We start from the raw sequence: 23,457 nt of genomic DNA on the forward strand, positions 1-23,457 counted from the left end.
TTTTGACCTGCATCTTACCAGATAAATATTATATATTTTTCTAAACTGTGTGGTGTATTTTTGTGGTGTTATACTGTGTTATTGCATGATTTATTGCACAAATACTTTACACATTGCCTTCTAAGTTAAGCCTGACTGTTCAGTGCCAAGCTACCAGAGGGTGGACACAGGATAATTTGGATTGTGTGTGACTTACCCTGACTAGAATCAGGGTCCTTGCTTGGACAGGGGGTAACCTGACTGCCAACCAAAGATCCCATTTCTTACAGGACAGCTCAGGAAGCCAAGGAGTCGACACATGCATATTATGAGAGATTGTTGCAGGCGTTCAAGCATTTCAGTGGTACAGAGACAATTGAACTGAAAGACATGATTCATTTTGTGTTTAGATTTGTGGAAGGATTAAGACCTGAAATTATCCAGATGATTAAGAGTTGGTGATGCAGATGAAAGCAGCACAAACAGGGATCTAGGGAAATTTTCCATAGCAGCAGCAGGGAAATGTGGATTTTCTGAATCATATGAGAGGTAGAGGCCACAAAGGTAATGTAAACTGTAGTCCCGATTTGGGTACTGTAGTGGTTCAGAATGATGTGCAGGGAATGAAGAGATTGTTGCCTTGTCACGCTTGAGGAGCGGTTGGATATTAGAAGCAGGAATGTCCGATGATGGTGCAGGAAGGAGTCATTAAGCAAAAAGTGACATCAATTTGTTTGAAAACTTGAGAGGACTGAAAATGATAGGTCGTAATCTGAATTTTTATCATAATGTGAATCAATTGCAAAATTTTCAACCCATGCAGCAGGTGCAAATGCCATGTGTACAAATGACACAGTTGCAGCCAATGCAACAGCAGGTTCCAATTGTACCTAGAGAGCAAATTCAAATACCTCAAGACCCAATGGAAAAGTAGCAGGTAATGCTTCCTAAACAGGTCACAAGTCAGAGGTTCAACCAAAGTAATAACACAGTACACCAATTCCTGTTACACAGTGAGAATGGAATAAACAATGATTGGGTGGGCGGGAGTTTGGATGAGGAGGAACGTGTGCTTGCAGCTTCCTTAGAAGTAGATCAGAAAGGTCCCTATGTGAAGGGAAAAGTCATGGGTCACAGAGTTTCATTTCTGGTTGACACAGGAGATCCGCGCTCTACAGTGAGAATTGCAGAAGTTCCGAATTTGCACCTTTCAGGAAAGACAGCCCAGATTGTAGAAGTAGTGAATCAATATTTGACCAACCCAATTACAGAACCAGTTTAGGTTAAAAGTGGCAACATTCAAGGACTGCACAAATTCGTAATCTGATTCAAGTCCAATATCCCTACTGAGAAGGGACTTGCTGTGCAAAACCAGGTGCTCGATTACTTGCTCAAATGATGGAATCGAAATACAGACAAATAGTGATAATGAGGATGACACAGCTCCAGAGATCGAATGTGAGACAATAATTAAGGAGTGCCTCTTGATTAATTTCTTTCCAGTGTTCACAGTGAAGGAACTTCATCCTGATTTACAGGGACCTATTAAGGAGAAATTGTGGGACTTGACAGGGAAAGAGATTGGTTTGATAAAGGGTGTTGAGCCAGTTAAAGTTGTTGTAAAACCCAAGGCAATTTGTCCTCAGATTCCCCAGTATCACATGCCACAGGATATCCTTATCAAGGCTGCCCTAATAATTGCAGAGTTTGTAAACTAAGGGGTCTTAAAAGAAATTTTGAGCAGCCCATGTAATTCACCAATAGTGGGATTGAAAAAGCCCTGTGGGAAAGTTCAAATTGTCCAGGATCTGAGAGAAATAAATGACACTGTGATCAAATGTTGCCCCATAGTGCCAAATCTAGCTGTGATAATTTTCCAGATTCGATGTGATGCTGAGCGGTTCACTGTCATAGACTTGCCTCAAGCCTTCTTTTCTGTGCCTCTTCATGAGGACAGCTAATTTCTCTTTTGTTTCAAAGTTTTAGGCCGAGTTTACTGTTGGGACCGAATTCCTCAGGGGTTTTTCAGAGTCACCTTCCATATTCAATCAGATCTAGAAAAATAATTTGGAGTTGTTGGAGTTGCCTTTCCAATCGACCGTGGTACAGTAAATTGATGACTTACTAATTGCATTCAAAACGAGGGACTAGTGCAAGTATGACACAATTGCCGTACTGAACCATTTGAGAAAGAAGGGTCATAAAGTGTCTCCACTTAAATTGCAATACTGTCAGAAGGAAGTGAAATACTTGGGTCACCAGATTGAGAAGGGATCAAGGAAAATATCCAGAGAAAGGGTCACAACAAAATTTCAGGTGAGTCCCCCAGCCGCACAGAGAGATGTCAGGATCTTTCTAGGAATAGTAGGCTACTGTCACCGATGGATTCCCAATTTGTCAGTCATTTCCAAGCCCTTCAGAAGCTGACTCATAAAGAATTCACTGATCCTCTAGTGTTGGACCAAACTTGCATGAAAGAGCTTTCTGAATTGAGTAAGAGTCTCTGCAAAGCTCTGGCTTTCGGTATGCCTGACTACACGAAGTCTTTCACATTATTTTGTCATGAGCGTGATGCTCCTTGTCTATCTAGATGCAGGTCCATGGAGGTGTAAATCGTCCAGTAGCATATTTTTCAGCTACTTTGGACCCGGTTGCAGCAGCTTTACCAGGCTGTCTGCGTGCAGTTGCAGCGGTTGAACCGAACCTCACACAATGTGAAGGCATTGTGATGGGACACTCATTAAATATCATGGTCCCGCACGCCATTGAGATCCCACTTACAAAGATGAAAACCCAGTATCTAACAGGTGGCAGACTGACCCATTATGAGACGAGTATTTTGGGGTCACCAAATGTATCTTTGAAGAGATGTACATTGCTAAACATGGCAACCTTACTTTCAAATAAAAATGTTGAAATTGAGAAGTTGGAAAACATTGAGCATGATTGTGTTGAAGTAACTGATCTGTGCACAAAACCGAGACCTGATATTAGAGACACCCGATTGGAAGAAAATGACCAAATTATCTTTGTTGATGGTTCCTGTCTAAGAGACAATACAGGAATACTGAGAGCAGGGTATGCTGTTTGCACAATTACTTGTATACTGGAAGCGTCCTGGCTTTGAGGAGTGAATTCTGCACAAGTATCGGAACTGGTAGCCCTTACTATAGCGTGCCATGTTTCTGCTCAGCTTAAAGTTACCATCTATACAGATAGCCAGTATTGATTTGGAATAGTCCATGATTTTGGCCAGATGTGGTCACAGAGAGGTTTCATGACCTCTTGTCGCTCACCAGTGATAAATGGTAAGAGAATTAAAGAATTGTTGTATGCTATCCAAAAGTCAGAAATGATTGCCGTGGTGAAATGCAGTTCACATCCAAAATCACAATATTTTGTGTTAATGGGAAATGGATATGCAGATCAAGTCGCAAGGTTTTGCACACTGAACTGTATATCGTTCAGAGATAAGTGGGAACTGCTACCTGAAGAAGTTTTGCATTGCATGTAATAGATACATTGGAAGAACTGAAAACATTGCAGAATGATTTTGACAGGGAGAAAAAACAATCATTGAGCAAAATGAAATGTGTACAGCGACAAGATGAATTGTAGGTCTCTGAAGAGGGTCAATTGGTTTTGCCAAATAGTCTATTGTCTCAAAAGGCTAGGTATTATCATGGTTAAGCACTTGTTCGGAGGGATGCAATGATTTGCCTGTTCAAGCATAATTGGTTTAACCCAAGGTTTTGACAAGTTGCTAAAGCAGAGTGCCATTGTTGTGTCATTTGGCAGCAAATGAACGCGGGAAAAGGGACAGTGATTACTTGGAGCCACATTGGAAGTACAGGAGGTCCATTCAGCGGAATGCAAATAGATTTTATTGAGATGCCTGTGTGTCTAGGTTTGAGATACGTGTTTGTGATTGTCTGCATCTTTAGTCAATGGATTGAAGCAGAACCTACACGAAGAAATGACAGTCTCACAGTTCGAAATTACTGCTTAGGGAACTGATATCATGTTTTGCGATTCCGATCCCTTTAGAATCAGATATGGGAAGCCACTTCAACAATGAAGTAAATACATTGCTATCTGCAGCATTGAACATTGTGCGGAAGTTGCATTGTAGTTCTCGCTCTGAAGCCTAAAGAATAGTGAAACAGATGAATGGTAATTTGAAATCAAGAGTGGCGAAAATGTGTGCCTTCACGAATCTGAAACTGCCTGACACACTGCCTTTATTTCTGATGACAATGAGAAACACACCTGACAAGAAAACAGGATTGCCACTGCACAAAATCCTAATGGGCAGAGCAATGAGGTTGCCAACGGTTCCTGCAAATGCGCTTGTAAGCATTATAGATGAAATGGTGTTGGACTACTGCAACGGTCTGGCTGATGGGGTTCACTCTTTCTCTCAGCAGTTAGAAGCCACCACACTGCCACTGATCCATGACCCAGGACGCAAACTGAGATCCGTTGACTGGGTTGTGGTTTGGAAACACGTGAGGAAAACGTGTCTGGGCCTTGGTGGAAAGGCCCATTCCAGGTAGTTCTGGTTAGTACCACAGCTGTGATGTGCGCTGGAGTTCCGAACTGGGTCCACACAAGCCACACAAAGAAATTGGCATGTCCTTTGGACAATGAAGATGAGTTGTTGAGAGTACCAACAACTACAACAAGACACGCCTCAGAGCCAGAAGGATAAGAAGGAGGAACTGAGTCTGTAACTGAGAACGTTGAGAACGGTTCAGTCACTCCTGTGAGTGATGAAGGAGAAGACCTCCAGGACGTTGACAGTGAGCCAGTCTCAATTGAGGCAGTAGGAGTGTCTAGTCAGAAAAGGGCTCTCCCAAAAGTAGACGATTTTGAGAGACAATTAGAGCAACTGCCAGACCCCGAGGGGGAAGGAGTTGAGGCGGATCAAAGTCAATGTGATCTGAATCCTCCTAAACCAGTTGCAGGTCCGTCAAGAGAAAATCCTGCAGAGCACGAAGAAGTTTCAAGGTAAAAAAAAACCTTGACAAAAGGCCCACTGAAAAGAGATAAGTGGCCAGAAACACAAGCAAAGAAAAAAGAAGCACTTGTTGTGACAACAATCGAGGAAGAAGTAGATACGACAAGGCAAGAGGATCTGAGTGAAGGAGAATTGAATGGCGATTGAAAGTTGAAAAGAAAGAGAATAGCAAGTCGAAGGTACGCAGGTGGGGAATGGGTGAATGCAACTACGTGTGAATAGCAGAAAGAGATTTTGTCTTTCTGTTTTAATCGAGATATTTCAGGTCAATATTTTGGCACTTGACGGAAGCTAATGAACTTAACTGTTGAGACAAATGTAAGAAAAGTACAAAGAAAAAGAGACTGCTGAAAGTAACCGGAATAGACTTTTGATAACCTGATTTGATTTTTGAAACCTGATTTGACAAGCTGCTAAGTCGATTTTTGATAAAGGATCTTGAAAGTGAGACTGAGAGCTGTAAATAATTGCTGAAAGAAGATTGAAGAGTTTTGTTTTTGATTTTTGCTGCATAGTTTTTAAAATATTCTCTTCTACTTTCTGATTCTTTATAGATCATGAGTAAAATTAGTCAGCAGGGTAAGAAAAACAGGTGCTGTAAATACATGAGTATTGGTTTGACAATTGTGTGTGTGATATTGATTATGGGTATGACTGTTCTTGACAAGAGTAAAGCCAACCATACTTCAGCTTTAGAGACAACTACTGCACTAACAGCGATAGAGACGTTTAGGTTAGATGAGAAGTATCTGCACGTAGGTAATGCACAAGGGGAAATTTCTTCTAATGTCTTCTATTGCTTATTGAGGGAGTATGTTGAGATGATGGATGCGAAGAATTGCTTTGTGTGTCCGCAGACTCTTTCATCAGTGAAGAAGGAGTTACTTATCATAGTTTGCCTCTTACTTATGGGATAAATTGTAGCCTGTTACTAACAAGATATCTGAATAGAGTAGCTAAGGACAAGGACATAGTATTAGTGAGAGGTTTCTTTGAGCCTACATTAACTTTTGGCACAGCTTATACACACCGTAACAACTTGACATACTTGCTTACACCTTTAGAGAAGAGCTTCTTAGATCATACAGATGACAAGAGACAGGCATTGAAGGAAAAGTTAGAAAATTGTTTAGAGACATGGACTTACAAGAATGATTATGATTTTAGTGCAATAAAACCGAAGGGAAATTAGCTTTAGATGTGCAACACGTAGGAAAGCTTTGTGTTTAGTAATTTGTCAAACCTTTTGGTTTTGCCTCTTCTCCCTCTGGTTTGGACTGATCACTATCTAATTTCTCTTTCACTCCCTCCTACCCCTGCACACCCACAGACCTCATCTAGCACTACCACCCATCGCCCCTGGTCTAAGTTAAGTCACAAAAACTGGATAGCCATTTTAGAACTTCATCGTCCGTTCTCCACCACTAAAGAGACTTGCTTGGCGTCAACATTTAATGAATGGATTTCCAACTCCCTGAACAATGTACTTCCGGCTAAGACCATCCATAACATTGCACGTACCAAGAAGTCCTCTTGGTTTTTTCCTAGGATACAGCAACATAAAAATATATGTAAACAGTTAGAAAGGAAATGGAGAAGAACCTATGACGATGACTCTAAATGTGAATATAGAGCAGCAATTAGAGACTATCATGAGGAAATTAAAACCATGCAAGGACTGTTCTATGCTGCCAGAATAGAACAATTCTCCAAATCTCCTAAAGAAATCTTTATAATTTTTAAAGAATTAACTCAAGACCCTTCTCTTTGCGGCCCAATTCAAGCACCATCAGAGCACAGCAACAATTTGTCAGCTTTCTTTCATGAAAAAGTTATTGATATTCAACGAGGCTTCTCCCACCTCTCCACACAAGAAGCCACTACGGCATTTCAAGACCCTTCCAATGCCACTTTCATTACATTTCGTCCTCTGACTGAGAACCTAGGGCCATATGTACCAATGCATTTTCCCATAGACACAGAATGGGTAAAACCCTTTGATACATCTGGCCCCTAGTTCTTGATCTCCTACGCACTATAAAATCAGGCTCTCCCCTTGATCCGGCCCCACCGTCTATATTAATCCTCGGCGTGGACGTTATTGTGCCTGTTCTAACTAGGATTCTCAATAATTCACTCACCTCTGGTCAGCTTCCACAGAACTGGAAACATGCCTTCATCAAACCTTTATTAGAAAAGCCTAGGCTTGATCCTATGTCATTGAGCAATTATAGACCAATTGCCTTTCTGCCAATAAAATCTAAAATTATTGAAAAACATGTTAACAAACACATTTCAGGCTTTCTCGAGGATTACAATCTTCTACATCACACTCAGATGGGTTTTAGACCTTTGCATGGCACAGAATCTGCCCTGTTGGCAGTTACAGAGGACACCTGTCAATGCTTGGATTCAGGTGGCTATGCAACAATTATCCGTTTGGATCTGAGTGCTGAATTTGATACTGTAGATCATGATATTCTCCTTCAGAGAATCTCTCGGATGGGTTTTTTAGGGGCCCCATTTCAGTGGCTCTCTGACTTCCTAAAGGACAGGACCTTTCAAGTCCTTGATTGATCTTTTTTTTTCTAAACCTCTGCCACTCAGTTGTGGGGTGCCGCAGGGCTCCTCTCTGAGCCCTACTCTTTTTAACATTTATATGTCCCCCCTGTCAAGAATTATTGAACAACATGGACTATCTCTAGTATCTTATGCGTATGATACTCAGTTGGTCTACTCCTTCTCTGCTAAGAATACCCAAGAACAGGCTATCTTATCTTCCTGTCTCTCAGATATCTCTAGATGGATGATAGAGAGCAAGCTTAAGCTCAACGATGGGAAAACAGAAGTTATGATCTTCGGGAATCCTTCCTTACTTAGGTCCCCATCCTTAGCAGTGAACTTGCCTAAGGATCGACCTCCGCCTAAAGATTCCTTAAAAAGCTTGGGATTTGGCTAAACCTGCACCTTACAATGGAATGCCATTCTAAGAAACTGGCAGCTACCTGTTTCTGTTTTCTAAGAACCCTTAGGAAAATCTTTAAATTACTTCCATTTTCAGCCAAAAAAGTTCTCACTCAGGCTCTGATACTTTCATGTCTCGATTTAGGGAACGTACTGCTCCTGAGCTCTCCTTCACATGTTCTAAAGAGACTTCAGGTGGTGCAGAACGCTGCTGCTCGCACACTCACAGGCGCACACATTCATCTGCCACTCCTGCCTTGGCTTCCCTCCTTTGGCTTCTGACTGAACAACACATTATTGCTATGTGTTTTATTCACTGAGCCCTTTGAAACAAGGGTCCGGTCTTCCTCAGACGAATGATCACTCCCTATACCCCCAGAGAATACACAGATCTTCTTCAGCTTTTTTAATTAACTCCTTTCGTGCTAAGAAAGTTAGATGGGGTGGTAGATCCTTTGTCTGTAGAACAGCTAAGATCTGGTACTCCCTCCCCTTGTAACTTCGTCATGACTTGTCTGAATCTCCTTTTCCTAGAAAATTTAAAACTGTATTGTTCCCTGTTTAGGTATGTTCCTCTTACCTAGTGTTCTTCCTCAGTGTTGGGAGGCCTTCGGGTAGCCATGCGCTCTATAAATCCTCAAAACTAAACTAAACTTGTGTATATAGGCCCAAATCCCGCGCTGACACTTTGTTTGTGGACAAGTGAATGTAGATGTGCTTATGTTTCAGAGTAAATGGATATTTATGTTGAATGGACAGGATCCAGCGATTCCTGGCGTATATTATATCAGAGAACTTAGGGGCATATTTATACTCCGTTTGCGCCAAATTTGCGTCGTTTTTTTCTACGCAAATTCGGCGCAAAACTAACGCCACATTTATACTTTGGCGTTAGACGCGTCTAGCGCCAAAGTATGAGTAAAGAGCGTCATTTTTTTGCGTGAACGCCTTCCTTGCGTTAATGAGATGCAAGGTAGGCGTTCCCGTCCAAAAAAATGACTGCGACGCAAATGCGTCGTATTTATACTCCCGGGCAAAAATCACGCCCGGGAGTGGGCGGGGCAAAAAACCCCGCATTTGCGCTTAACGCCTGGGTCAGGGCAGGCGTTAAGGGACCTGTGGGCTCAAAATGAGCCCACAGCTGCCCTCCCATGCCCCCAGGGACCCCCCCTGCCACCCTTGCCCACCCCAGGAGGACACCCAAGGATGGAGGGACCCACCCCAGGGACATTCAGGTAAGTTCAGGTAAGTATAATTTTTTTTTTTTTATATATATTTTTTTTGGCATAGGGGGGCCTGATTTGTGCCCCCCTACATGCCACAATGCCCAATGACCATGCCCAGGGGACAGAAGTCCCCTGGGCATGGCCATTGGGCAAGGGGGCATGACTCCTGTCTTTACTAAGACAGGAGTCATGTAAATATCGTCTGGGCGTCGTTAAAAATGGCGCAAATCGGGTGGAGGCGATTTTTTTGCGTCAACCTGACTTGCACCATTTTTAAGACGCCCTAACGCCATTTTTCCCTACGCCGGCGCTGCCTGGTGTACGTGGTTTTTTTCCACGCACACCAGGCAGCGCCGGTCTGCTTGCGCCGGCTAACGCCATTCAATAAATACGGCGCCCGCATGGTGCTTCAGAATGGCGTTAGCCGGCGCAAACATTTTTGACGCTAAACTGCGTTAGCGCAGTTTAGCGTCAAAAAGTATAAATACGGGCCTTATTGTTTATTACCTTCTTCCAAGAGGATGGTATTGCACATGTTATTTGGGGATAGTTTTGCCAAAGATTTTCCAAATTGACGACTTAAAGACATTTCTGAAAGTGACTGAGTCACATCACATTAGACAACGGAGAAGTGTCCTTCTGGTATAGTGGGAGATATATTTGGAGCAATGATACCTTCAGTAGGAGTTGTCCTGAATTCAATAAAGATTCGAAAGCTGTCTTCTATTGTGGATAACATGCTGACAAATTTTTCAGGAGTCATACTTCTGATAGATACGGAATTAGCTGCTGAAAGAGCTATGACTCTTCAGAACTGCCTTGTGTTAGACATTCTTTTAGCAAAGAATGGCGCAGTTTGCAAGATGCTTAATTCTAGGTGTTGCTGCTCATTTATTCCTCATAATAGTAAAGAAATTAGAAGCTTACTTACTAATCTGACTAATGAGAGTGCTGATTTGAAAGAGTTGAAAGAACAAGGTGTTTGGGAGAAAGTTGGCAAATGATTTGCTTCAGGGGGAAATTGGCTCAGCAACATTGGGAAAGAGATAGTATTGAAAATAATACAAGGAATATAGAGTACTGTGGTTTGCTTAATTGGAGCATGGGGAATATGTACATTGTATAGGATGATCAGGTTGAAGAAAATAAAAAATAATTAGAGGAGGGAAGAAAAGAAAAGAGAAAATTTGGGCATAGTGGCATGTAGGGGGGCACAAATCAGGCCCCCCTATGCCACCAAAAAAAAATATATATATACTTACCTGAACTTACCTTCAGTTCCCTGGAATGGGTCCCTCCATCCATGGGCGTCCTCCTGGGGTGGGCAGGGGTGGCAGGGGGTGTCCCTGGGGGCATGGGAGGGCACCTCTGGGCTCCTTCCGAGCCCACAGGTCCCTTAACGCCTGCCCTGACCAGGCGTTAAAAAATGACGCTAAAGCGCCTGGACGTCATTTTTTTTGACCCGCCCACTCCCGGGCGTCATTTTTGCCCGGGAGTGTAAATACGGCGCACATGCCTCAGAGTCATTTTTTAGACGGGAACGCCTACCTTGCATATCATTAACGCAAGGAAGGTGTCCACGCAAAAAAATGACGCAAACTCCAAGATCTTTGGCGCTAGACGGGTCTAACGCCAAAGTATAAATATGGAGTTAGTTTTGCGTCGGATTTGCGTAAAAAAAAAATACGCAATTCCGGCGCAAACAGAGTATAAATATGCCCCTAAGTCATCAGAGGAGGGATTGTTAACTCTGATTTATTAATGAATTTTTTTAATGAATATTCATGTGTTTTGAGGGTTGGATTTGTGTAGAAAATGTATTAACTTAAAGAAAAATAATGCACGCATTTAAAGGTGCACCCACCAGAGTGGCCACAGTGCTCATGAAGTATACTTATTAATGGTTTATTAATATGAAATGTTGAGCTTATGTTTGATTTATGTAGTAACATGTCATATTAAGGGTTATGTATTAGCTTTATTAATTGCTGGTCTTAACTTAGGGAGGTCCTGGCCTAGTTGCATGGCCTCATATCTAGCTGCATTTCTTAGACGTTTTATAAAATGGATGCTTAAAGAATTAAATTGTTTCCACTGTGCTGACCAAGTGCTTGTAGCTAAAAGTCTTTTTCATGAGAAACTGCTTGCTAGAAGATGATGTATTTGCTAGAGAAAGAATTTTTAATGTAATGTGTGTGAGACTGACTTTCTGATGAGAAGGCAATCAACAACTGACTGGAGTATAAGTTGTAACATTATTGTTATCTGATGAGCGCAATGATGAGAACGGAAGAGACGAGAAGCCAATCAGCGACATGCGAACAATGTACTAGTAGAATTGTAGATTTGAATATTTTGTTTCATTGGACTGAACACAAACATGCAATTTTTGAACCAATAGGGACATGGGAGGGAGTTTTAGGAAATTTAACTTAGTCAGACTGCACTGAGAAGAATACACAATTTGTCCACTTTCTATCTTGTCGAAAGGCCATTATTTGATTTTCTTGAGAAGAGATATGCTTAACTTTATTGCTTAAAGAGACTTTGCTTTTTCTGAACTCTGATGCTGAATCCTGATGTCTGGCTGACCGAAATGATGTCCTGAGGATGAAGACTGTCACAGCTTGCTCAACCAAACTGAGTAGAGGTATATGGAGTATGCTTCTGTTTGCCATGTCTATTTGCTTTTGTTTCCAGGTGCCAACTGATGTTTTTCCAAGTTCATGTGATTAAATAGTATTGTCCAAACATGCTAATGCTAATCTGGTGTTATTTTAGGTTCTCACTGATAAAGCTGGCAATATGTAATAACATTTGATGTCTTTGCTGAATCCAAATGTATGTAATACATGTATTGCACAGTTATTCTTGCTATTAATTAAATATACCAAGCACTCGTCGCAATTTTAGAGTCAATAACAAGTAGTATGGCAAAAGTATACACAAGTCCTTCTATTAATCAAAGTCCAATATTTAACTTGAGTTGTGCTTTATTTCTCTTAATCAATTCCAATCCGAAGATGCTCCAATTTCAGTCAAAATTTGCTTCAGTTCCAGTCAACACGTGTTTTATCTGGGGAATACTCCTCGACTTCCTCAGGACTTTCTATAACAAACAATATCCAAAATAGACATAATAAATGTACATGAATTATTTTCAATACTTTCCATCTCCCATATCTATGCAATGTGATAGATTGATTTCAATGCCAACAGTGGAAACCGTAATCTCAAACAACAAGACTAATCATCACCACTCGGGATTTTTCAAAAAACATAAACAGTATCCCTTGTGAGTATCTTTACAAAAACTGCCCTTTGGTAGTTAACGTGTATTCTTGCTATTAATTTGTTCTGTAACCTTAGAATGTGTAGTTGCTCAAGCTTTGATTAGATTGCAATTCTTTCACCACTTTGGTCAGCCAGTGTTGTTTTTGTATGTTTACCATTTGATTTTGAGATTGAGTTACCTAACATTAACATTGTTAGTATAGAGAAATAAATATTCAACCTTTCACCTAAAGGTGTGCTTATTCATGACCGCGAGGTCATGGTGTGTGACAAGTACTGACTCCTATGGATTACTAATGTTATTGATTGTTATTGGCTATTGACTAGTGTATGTACGGGATATACTATATACTATACTACTATACTACTGTATAAAATACTACAGAGTTAATTATGTCTCTTTATATTTAACTGGTTTCCAGAAATCGCTGAAACATTTGGCCTCATTTAGAAGAACTGACACTTCGGCTGGATTCGTCAGATGTGGTTGGTTACAGTGCCTGGCTTCCGGCCAGGTCCTAAGGCCAATCCCCAATAAGCAAACAACTTTGCATTGTGCACGGCCTTCACCCATGTACAGGGCAGGTTGCCCACAAGACCTGGCATGCAGTCAGACACTGCGAGCAACACCAGCTAACCACCCAACCCCATGCTGTGCACAGGCTTTTGGTCGTGCACAGCGGGAGATGGCTGCTGCCCTTTCTGGGTGTGAGAATAGGTGGTAGATTGGCTGTCAGAATGCCTGTCTGGGTGTGAGAGTGCGTACATCTGTGTTTTAGTAGGTGTGTCAGTGTGTGTGTGGGTCTGTGAGTGTCTGACTGGAGTTGTCATGGTTGCAAGATGGTCTCAATGGGTCTACGTGAGGGGGCATGAGTGTCTGAGTGGGTTTGTGAGTGGCAGAAAGAGATTGAAATAGAGAGAGAGAGAGAGAGAGAGAGAGAGAGAGTGAGAGGGAGACAGTGACCTTTTTAGGCCTTGATGTACGGTATACTTAGAATGACTTATTTTTGTTTAATTAAAATGAAAAGGTATTTTTTTTATTTTGAAAAAATAAAATCACCTTTTATTTTTTATTTAAACATTTATATAAAAAAAAAAAAAGGTAAACGAGTCCAGCTGGACTCAAACCCTCAGTGTTCAGTGTGAAGATCCTTGACTCTTATGCTGAACAATGTTTTATTTTTTATTTTTGAGCCCTGGTTTGTTCTTCCTTTAAGGGCTATCTGGGACTATTGTGGAGACCTCTAGGGCTCCCGCATGGTCCCTATATGTATTATTTTTTTCAATTACATTTCAAAACACTCTCCCATTACGGGCTATCTGGGACCACTGGGGATGCCTCAAGGCCACCCACTTGTTCCCATTGCTTCAACAACCAAGGAGCTGCATTAAGCAGCGACTCTGTGGTTGCTGAAGCATTTCAACTCTGTCCCCTGCACACCCGCAGGGGACAGAGATGAAAGCTTCAGATTTTGACAGCAGAACCTGCTTTACAGTTCCTGCTGTCAAAACCTGAAGTGTGTGCTATGACTTGGCTGCAGCTGTCAAAGCTGCAGCCAAGCAACAGCAAACAGCTATGTCCTGAGGGTTGGCACCCCAGGACATAGCAGGAGCCGGCCCTGTGGGGTGGTGTCCCCAGGGCCATCAGAGGTTTCTCGAGGGGGGCCATGTGGGCCACCTCCAATGTAGGCATAGCCCCAGGAGGTGATGGTCCCCAGGGCATGGGGGCCCCATAGAGACCCCTTTTCTTTTTTTAAGATTGGCCCGGGGGGTGGTGGTCCCTGGGGCTTGGGTGGGGATGCATGGCCCCCCAACTCCAAATGCAGTGTTGCCCCAGGGGTTGGCCCCTGGGGCAGCAGGGGGGGCATGCAGCCCCCACAAATAAATGTCATTTTTCCCTGGGGGGTGGTAGCCCCGAGGGTGCAGGGGGCCACATACCCCCACTTACTATTACCTAAATGCTCCAGGGAGTTAGTGGTCCCCAGGACAGTGGGAGGGGACTGGGTGACCCCCACATATTAACAAAGGCCTGGGGAGGTGGTGGTCCTGAGGACCCCAGGGCAGTGGCAACATACGCCCCCCATACACAACTAATAAGCCACAGACAGGTGGATGTCCCCAGGGCAACAGGAGTGGAGCAGGAGGCCCTCCCACTTTGATATACATGAGCCCCGGGGACATGGCCCACCCGGGGGCTTTACAGTAACCGTGCTTGTTTTTTTAAATGTTTTAGAGCGGATCAGCAGCTTCACCACGGCTCCTTTCATAAAATAAAAAAAATGCTTTTTAGCCCTGGGGGCTCCCTTTGGGACCCCACCACCAGAGCTAAGGGATCAGGGTGTTTGTACCCTGGCCCCAAGATGGCTGACAACACTTCTGTTATCAGCCAGTAAGATCTCAGCAAGTTACTGAATCGCAAATTGGATTTGATACATACCAAAATGCAAATGTTTGATACATCTGGCCCTAAGTCCTAACTATAACTACCTACTGGCAGGTAATATATACCTACTGGCTGTATATATATATATATATATATATATATATATATATATATATATATATGAATATTAATTTTTTATCTAAAGTAACTTTAAGGATCAACTTTTACTGTCTTTGAACAGTACCAGACTAACACCACAAGAAACTAAAACATACATGAATATCCCTCATCAACCTAAAAGGCAGCAGACGTATTGCATGTGGGACCTCAAATACTTTTGGCTTGGGTAAGCGGTGGATTCACCAGCAAATACCCAGGGCTTTCATAGAGTTATTATCTCATACGGCTTGGGCTGGTGTGAGCTATTGTGCTGACATTCTATTCTATGAATTGCTTACATGATGTTTGATTTTGTATTGGAAAAAAACAATTGCGTGAATAATCATTTTGCATTGCAATCTCTTAAGACAGAGTATGCTTGTATGTAATTTAAATATGGTAAAAACACAATGAAATGATTTAATCAGTATTGGATAGAGTGCGTCTAATCTAAAATTAGTAGATGCATTCATTAACACAATCACTCCTCCAGGAGCCGATCCTCATATTTTATATATATTTATATATTGCCACATCTGTCATCCACAGTATACTTAGAAATTACAAAACTGCCTACATATCTCCAGAACATGTGTAGAATTGTTGCCAGGAAGCAACAATGAGGGAGATTAGAGAGGCTGTAGTCAAAAACTGCCAAAAACGCTTAAAAGAATGTAGAGTAAAAAAGCTGAATAACAAAAGTCATGAGGCAGCCCAGCCTCTGAAAGCATGGAATCAGTTTATACCAGCATGAATTGTGCTTTTAAGAAAGGTAACAGAAGCTCAGAATAATTTAAGTGCTAATCAATTCAAAAATGCTTTGCTTTGATGTGAAGTCCTGCCACTGTTGAAAACAACAGAAAGATGGTGAAAAAGGAAATTAGAAGTGAGGCTTCATAACTCTGATCTGGATCAACAGTTACCTAAATATAGTTTTTGTAGCGTATGAGAATATTAACTTTCTGTCACATGATTAAAATAAGCCATGGGAAACTAAAAAGTCAACGTTTTCTCCCATTATTTATCTCATAAGTTAATTCATGCCAAGCGTTTATTTAAAGGAAGATTAATAGACAACACTGTGGTTTTGCTAAGAGTGTCCAATTAAATCTGATGGGACTGATAAAAGCAGCTCCTGCTCCATCCATCCACAGGAACACTGAATACTTTATAACTTTCACTCATACTATTTGGCTGTTGAAAGCAGCACTAGTTAAAACCCCTGGCTAAAATTAGGAATTAATAGATGATTTGTACCTACAATTGCTGAATTAACCATTAATCCTCATTTGTTAATGGACACTAGCTACAACTTATATTGGACCAGATGTTTCACCCACATCTCTGGATTTAATGTTACTCCCATTATCTGTTACTCCAAGATGGGGAAATACGTCCCTATGTATAGTAATGGCGACCTTTTGACGTAAAATAGATGTAGGCCAGGTGTAATACCTGTAGGCCTGATGCAAAAGTCATATAATCTAATATTTCTCAGGAAGTAGGGAGATTGGTTGGTAACTTATAAAGGTTAGCAAAACAATAAATCCAGAATGAATGACTTAAGCAATTTGCAGATAAGTCTGTAGCATTATGAATCGAAACGTTTTAACAAAACTGAAAAGCGTATTCAAAAGTTATCAACCAGTAAACCATATTTTTGCATGAGTGGTTCTTAGTAAATGAGTACTGCATACATTTCTGTCTCAATCTATACTGAATATCAAACAAGAGTAAAGAAGTGTACATAGACATTTGATAAAGAATGTAACTCCAGATGTTAAATTGTGATAATGGAAGGGATGAACCCATGCTGGTGAAATCAAGTAATATCCTAATGTGTAAAGGCACACAAATTCCTCTTATACATTGCAGCCACAACAAGTTCTGGCAGAGTTCAGGATGAGAAAGAAGTTAAAGCAGTGTATTCTCCTCTGACAAACTGAGTGATTTAATTGAAACTGTAAAGAATTGTTTGGCCAAAAGAAAAATAGTTTCATAGTGTGATGGAAATGTTCACACATGATCACAGATGTGATTAAAATGTTCCTAGTAGTTGTTGGTGGAGATTTAGGAGCTTTGTGAGGTTTGGTGAAATTAGTTTGACCACAAAAGTCTAAGGGGTGGTCCGAGGAGGCTAACATGATTGCCTTTCCTCACCTCAAAAAGGAACAATTATTTAAAAAAGAGTTCTTCACATTTATGAAGTGAAACACAGAGGGCGAGGTGGGGAACCAACACCAGAAAAGTACCCACAACCAGTAGAATATTAATGGGAAACATCCTTAACAACGTGTCCTTAAGGACGCAGATGCTTCCCACGCTAGCGTAACCATGCTTGCCTGAACAACGGATGGCTTTTTCTGTGCCATAACCGAACATGTGCTGAACTCTGCATATGCGTGGTTATGGAACAGAAAAAGTCATGCGTTGCTCGAGGGAGGATGAAGAGGATGCAGTGAGATGAGTGGCGCTGGGGCAGGGAAGGGGGTGAATGAAGGGATTGGGGTGGGTGATGGGTCGGGGCAGGCTATTTTGTTTTAAGGGGCAGGGTGGGGGGTTTGGGTATTTTTTTAAGGGATTAGGGTGGGGGTCTGGGTATTTCATTTTTTTAGGGGTGGGATGGGAAGTTTGGGCATTTTTTATTTAGGGCTTAGGGTGGGGAGCAGGGTAGTTTATTTTTAAAAGGGTAGGGGAATGTTTTAGAAGGGCAGGAGGAGGGCGGAGAGAAGAGGAGGAAGGATCAGGAGAGGACACAGTGAGGTAAGTGGGGTTGTGGCAGGGTTGGGGGTCGTTTTTAGCAGTGGGTAGGTATTAGGGCTTAGGGTGAGTGGGGGTGTCACAGTACTTTCGTTTTTAGGAGCAGGGGTGGGGGTTCGGGGTATTTTGTTATTTTAAGCTTAGACTGGTCAGGATAGTTTTTTTTTTAGGGCTTATTTGGGGTAGTTTACTTATTAGGGAGAAGGTTTTAGGGCTGGGAGCGGATGGGGGTGTCAGGTAGTTTAGTTTTTAGGGGTGGGGTGTGATGGAAGTTTTGTTTAGGGTGCAGGGTAGGTGTGTTTTCAAGTTAGTTTACTTTTTAGAAGTGGGGTGGGGTGTGGGTAGGTTTTTTGTTTTAGGGCTCAAGGTGGGTGGGGCTGTCAGAGTAGGTTAGTTTTATAGGGCAGGTCGTTTTTTTCAGGGATTCAGGGCGGGTGGGGGGCCAAGGTACTTTAATTTATAGGGGCGGTGTTGGGGAGGGTTAGGGTAATTTAGGGATTAGGGGTGGGGGGAGTTTTGGCCCCGAGGAAAATACAGGGGGTTGCATGACAGAATCACACATGCCATTTCTCATGCCTTAGCACACATGCCTTTACTAGGCATGCTTTTACAATACTATTCATTGTAAAGACATGCGTGGAAAAGACATGCATGGAAATGATGCTGTCATGGTTCCGACCACGTTGTTAAGGCATGCGTTGTTCAAGTATGCGTGGTTCCATCTTAAAGCCCATATTAATATTTGTCAGCAATAGAAATACAGGAAAGCCAGAGCCTCATGGTCAGGATTCTGATATTGTTTACTCTGGACAATGGTTTGGACAGAGTAAAATAAAGCAATGGCACGAAGCTAGAATACCAGCATTCTGAGGAAGAGGAATTGTGCCTTTTGTTTATAAACAGTCTTTTTAGGATGCTACAGAGTGATTATCTGAGAACCTGTCCATAAAATTACTATTTAAAACTGTTAAAGCATAGACTGGTAAGGTAAATATTATTCCCTTTGACCAGGCAAAATAGCATACTGGGTAGTAAGCAATCAACCATTGCATTAAACCTAATTACATTTTGAATAAATGGGGCGAGGCATTGCAATTTGACTCCTGATTTGTAAAATGTAACACAATCCTATGGCTACATTAGTATGTCAGTGCTGAGTGGGATGGTGACAGCATTTATTTTGTTCTTGTTTTAATTTATCTGCAATTTTGTATATCAAATAACTTTGTGAATTAGATGCACGAATCCTGACATGAGTCACATCTTCAAAAGCAGTTACTCCTAAAGCAATTATACAGTCAGAGTTTCTTATTGAGGAACATGTTTAAAATGTAAAGTCCAATATATTGCTTCTCGAAAGTTCTTCCTCATTGCTTCGTCTATCAGATCTCAAAAAACAGTTTGAGATCATAGCACTGCTCTTTGCACCCGTAAATTATTCTCTCCTTTCCCTAAACATGATTTATATTTAATCAATTGTGGTCTGAGGTAGGTATAACATAACTTACGATGTAATTTAGATCTTTTGTGACCTTGGGTCCTTATCACAATGAAAGAGGAGATATTTATGCAAATGATACGTTTGTCAAAATCTTGAAGGCAACCTGTCCTAAGGATTTTACAAAATTCAATGTACTTACACATTTCTTAAAAAGAAACATGCAACTCGCACTGCAGCATTCATTCTGGACCTTGACATTTTGTTTGTGTAAAGTTCCTTCTTTAAATATTTTTTTCCTGAATTTCTTTGTGAATTTCTCCTGGAAACTAAAAAAAAAAAACATTTTGCCCCTAACAGCTAAAATCTGATGCAGATAAACAGGATGGATCTTACAAGTATATTTTGTCAGGCGATGGTGCTGGAGAAATCTTCACCATTGATGAACAAACTGGGGATATTCATGTTATCAAGAAGCTTGATCGGGAGGAAAAAGCATCCTACACCTTGAGAGCCCAAGCCATAAACAGGTACACTAACCTTCCAATGGAGCCAGAATCTGAATTTATCATCAAAGTGCAGGATATCAATGACAACGCACCACAGTTTCTGCAGGGACCGTATATTGCCAGCGTGCCTGAGATGTCAGCTGAAGGTAGGTCAATAATAACCATTTGCAATAAATAACAATATGGATTGCTGAGTGAAAATATTCAAAGTTTCCTGGTTTGTTATTTGGCAGTTAAAGTGAGTGTGAAGAATGATGTTGAATCTGCAAAAGGTAACACAAGAGTAGTTTCTACAATTACTTCAGAATACAAGTGCTAATACAAGTGCTTTCATAGTTTAACATATATTAATTCACAGTCACATTCATGCTTTATTGTGAGCCCAGATCTGAATAGCTTTTTTACATGATTACAAAACTAAATTTAAAACTCACTTTCTACTAACTTCTTGATGCATATGAACTGTATGATGCTGTTCTTTTTAGAGTGAAAGAAATTAGGCAATCCTTTAACTGAGAGACCTACACAATCTACTGCCTGTCAAAAAATTGGTTCCTTTTATGATCAGTGAAGATGGATTTTCTTTGACTGAGTACTGGGATTTGCTCCTGTCACACTCACTATTTTGCTTACATAGGCTTGTGAATATGCTTCACTCTGCAATCGTGGAAATGTATATTCAGACTGATTAATTTGTCTATATGAAAGCATGCTATTTTCAAATGTCATTAAGTCTTCCAACTGGGTGAAGGCTCTGCTTGAGAGATTATGTTACTAAAAGATGAAAAATTGACTTACTTTTCTACAATCCAAATTTATTTTTCTGGCATTTTTTTCTCATATGGCACACACTGAAAGCATTATTTATCCTGGGTACTCTATATGAGCAGTATTCATAGTGTTTTGTTTTTGTGCTTGGTTTGTCACTTCTGATATACAAATCACTGCATCATTACACCACTTTATTTTTATAATGTTGTAGCACCTTATTCATAATGGGCCAGATGTACAGAGCACTTTTCCAGGCAGTTTGCTACAAAAATGTTTTTTGCAATGTACCAAAGGCAAAATGTGACTCAGTAACTTATTACGGAATCGCAATTTGCTTTTGCAATTCGAAATTAGGAAGGGGCATGTTTAGGGCGTCATTTCCTAATACTGAAACACACTGGTATGTAGGAATGTTTTGAAACTAGAATGTGGTTGCAAAACATTTATATTTTACCGACTCCGTAGAGGAGGTGGTAACCCTTTTACAAACCCCAAGGGATCTCTCCCCTTTGTGAATGCATGCAAAAAAATGTTTAACAGCAGTCAGTGGTCCCACGGACCAGTGCCTACTCTTAAAAAATGAAACTGAATGTTTAATTTTTCTTTTTGAAAAACATCCTTTGAACAAAAAAAAGTTGCTTTATTTAAAACCAAACATGGACATGGTGGTCTGCATTCCCCAGCTAGCCATCATCCCTGTATTTTTACCAGTCCCAATGGGTCGCAAATTGAGACCTACCTCAGGAATGTTAATGAGGTAGGTCTATTGCAAGTGCATTAGGAATCAGTAAAAGTGTATTCTTTGTTAATTAGCCTTGCTTTGTGTTCTTTATGCATTTTTGAGCCCCACAAGGTCAATGTGAGAGACACTTTGGTACCAACTAAGCAAAATACTTCTTAAGCTCAGCTGTTTGGAGCTCCTAAAAGGACACACTTTTTTGACAGACATCAGTTATTTTTTAGGTCTAGTCTATTACTAGTGTAAGCTGCTTTGCAAACCTGAAGTTTTTCAAATAATTCATAAAAGAGTATCTATCAGTCTTTTTCTGTGGCCTGTTCATGTGGCACTCACATTTGGCTTATCTTCACCAGAGCATAGAGCAGAAACGTTTTAAGTCATTGCCTCTTTTCACTAGTGACCACAGATTTCTACTACATAACTGTCTCAAAAGTTTGCCTACACTTGCTAGAGCTACTAGGCCTGTAAGCACATTGTATTTTACAAGCAAGAATCATAAACGTAGCAAAGAATGATTATGGAGATTTATATGTTGAGCCTCACCCACCCTGATGGTTGTTTCCCATTGTTAAGCCCCTCTTTCAACAAAACGAGATAGTCAAGGGAGTCTGCTGTACTGGTAGCTTTCTTGATTCCTGAGGTTGTGTTAGCAGTGGTGGACATTGATAGGATATCTAGTAAGGGCTTATAATACTGAAAAAGGGTACTACAGCAAGCTTTGTATCTGTCTCAAGAGGGACATGTAGTAGCAGCGTGTGCTTTTGTGGCTTTCAGGATGATTTTATGATCAATTCTGACTGAATCCTGATTGACAACTAGTAACACCTTGCAGAATAGCAGCATTGTGAAAGACTTTTCAAGCTATTGTATGTGACTCAAGAGAGAAATCTTCTGTTATTGCAGCATTATAAAAGACTGTATTTATTGAGTTTTCCATTGCTTTCTCAGCGTGAGGTTAGATCTTTTGTATTGAATGATGCACATGATGTATTTTAATTAGAAAAACATTATCTTTTCCAGACACGTTTTAAAGGGAAAAAAGTGCATGCAGAGTAACATTCGGTGTAGTGTGTGTTAGATCTTGTCATCTTCTGTACTAAAACTAAGTTACTGCAAGTGATGATTTGAAGATTTATTTCTGATCATTCTGAGAGCTCTTAGCTGTAGCAATGACTGGAAGAAGGTAGACACTAAAGAGTCTTTTTCCACCAGGCATGAATTTAACTACCACAGCAATGGTGATTTATGTTTGCAAATGCCAGTAAATTATATGTTGTGAAGCCATGGTAATGTATGAATCATGTAAAGTAAGAATAAAAAGTAATGACAAAAGCACTACTCATTCTAAGATTTATGACAACTCAATACATTGGTACTTGGTTCGAATGAACAATAATGTATTGTGAAAACTCAATATACTGATAAGTGTTTCAAGTGAAGAATAATATGAACAAGCGGATGCAAAGGAGAAGTAGTTGGAAGCTATACAATATATGTGGTAAACTTGTCAACCCGCATTATTTTGATCATTCATAAGTAATAGAGGGCAACATGTACGAAGATCCGGTTTTGTGACTCGCAAACTGTGTGTCTTAGCGACTCGCAATTTGCGAGTCACTATACCGGATGTACAACAGTGTCAATGACACTGTCTGTGATTCGCAATGGGGAACCTTTTGCGAATGGGTTACCACCAATTTAAAATTGGTCCTAACTGTGATTGTTTTGCGACCGCATTCGTGGTCACAAAACAATCATACACACCATTTAGATTTGGTATTAGGAAAGGACACCCTTGACACGCCCCTTCCTAATACTAAATCTCAAAACCCAAACTGCGATTAAGTAACAAATTACCGAATCGCAGTTTGGGCTTTGTAAATTCCAAAAAGCTTTTTTCTAGTTGCAAACGGTTGTGACTAGAAAAATGCATTGTACATCTGGCCCATAGTTGTAACTGTAAATAACTTGGTAAGTGTCTGCTCTCATACTGTTCAAAATGTTAGTCCTGCTTAAAGGTACATTCACAAATGTGATTGGAGAAAAACTTACGGGCATATTTATACTCCGTTTGCGCCAAACTTGCGTCGTTTTTTTTTACGCAAATTTGGCGCAAAACTAACGCCATATTTATACTTTGGCGTTAGACGCGTCTAGCGCCAAAGTATGAGGAAAGAGCGTCATTTTTTTGCGTGAACGCCTACCTTGCGTTAAT

At 40.8% G+C, this 23,457-nt stretch overlaps 1 protein-coding gene across 2 annotated transcripts in view; it reads left to right on the forward strand.

The window, feature by feature from the left end:
- LOC138282394 (cadherin-7-like) overlaps positions 1–23,457 on the forward strand; it is a 1,442,915-nt gene that overhangs the window by 237,420 nt on the left and 1,182,038 nt on the right. For both annotated transcript variants that reach the window (XM_069219909.1, XM_069219908.1), the window contains exon 3: positions 19,584–19,878. In XM_069219909.1, coding sequence (XP_069076010.1) covers positions 19,584–19,878 — 295 coding nt within the window. The remainder of the gene's footprint in view (positions 1–19,583; positions 19,879–23,457) is intronic.

This window comes from Pleurodeles waltl, chromosome 2_2, assembly GCF_031143425.1.
Source record: "Pleurodeles waltl isolate 20211129_DDA chromosome 2_2, aPleWal1.hap1.20221129, whole genome shotgun sequence".
Taxonomy (NCBI): domain Eukaryota; kingdom Metazoa; phylum Chordata; class Amphibia; order Caudata; family Salamandridae; genus Pleurodeles; species Pleurodeles waltl.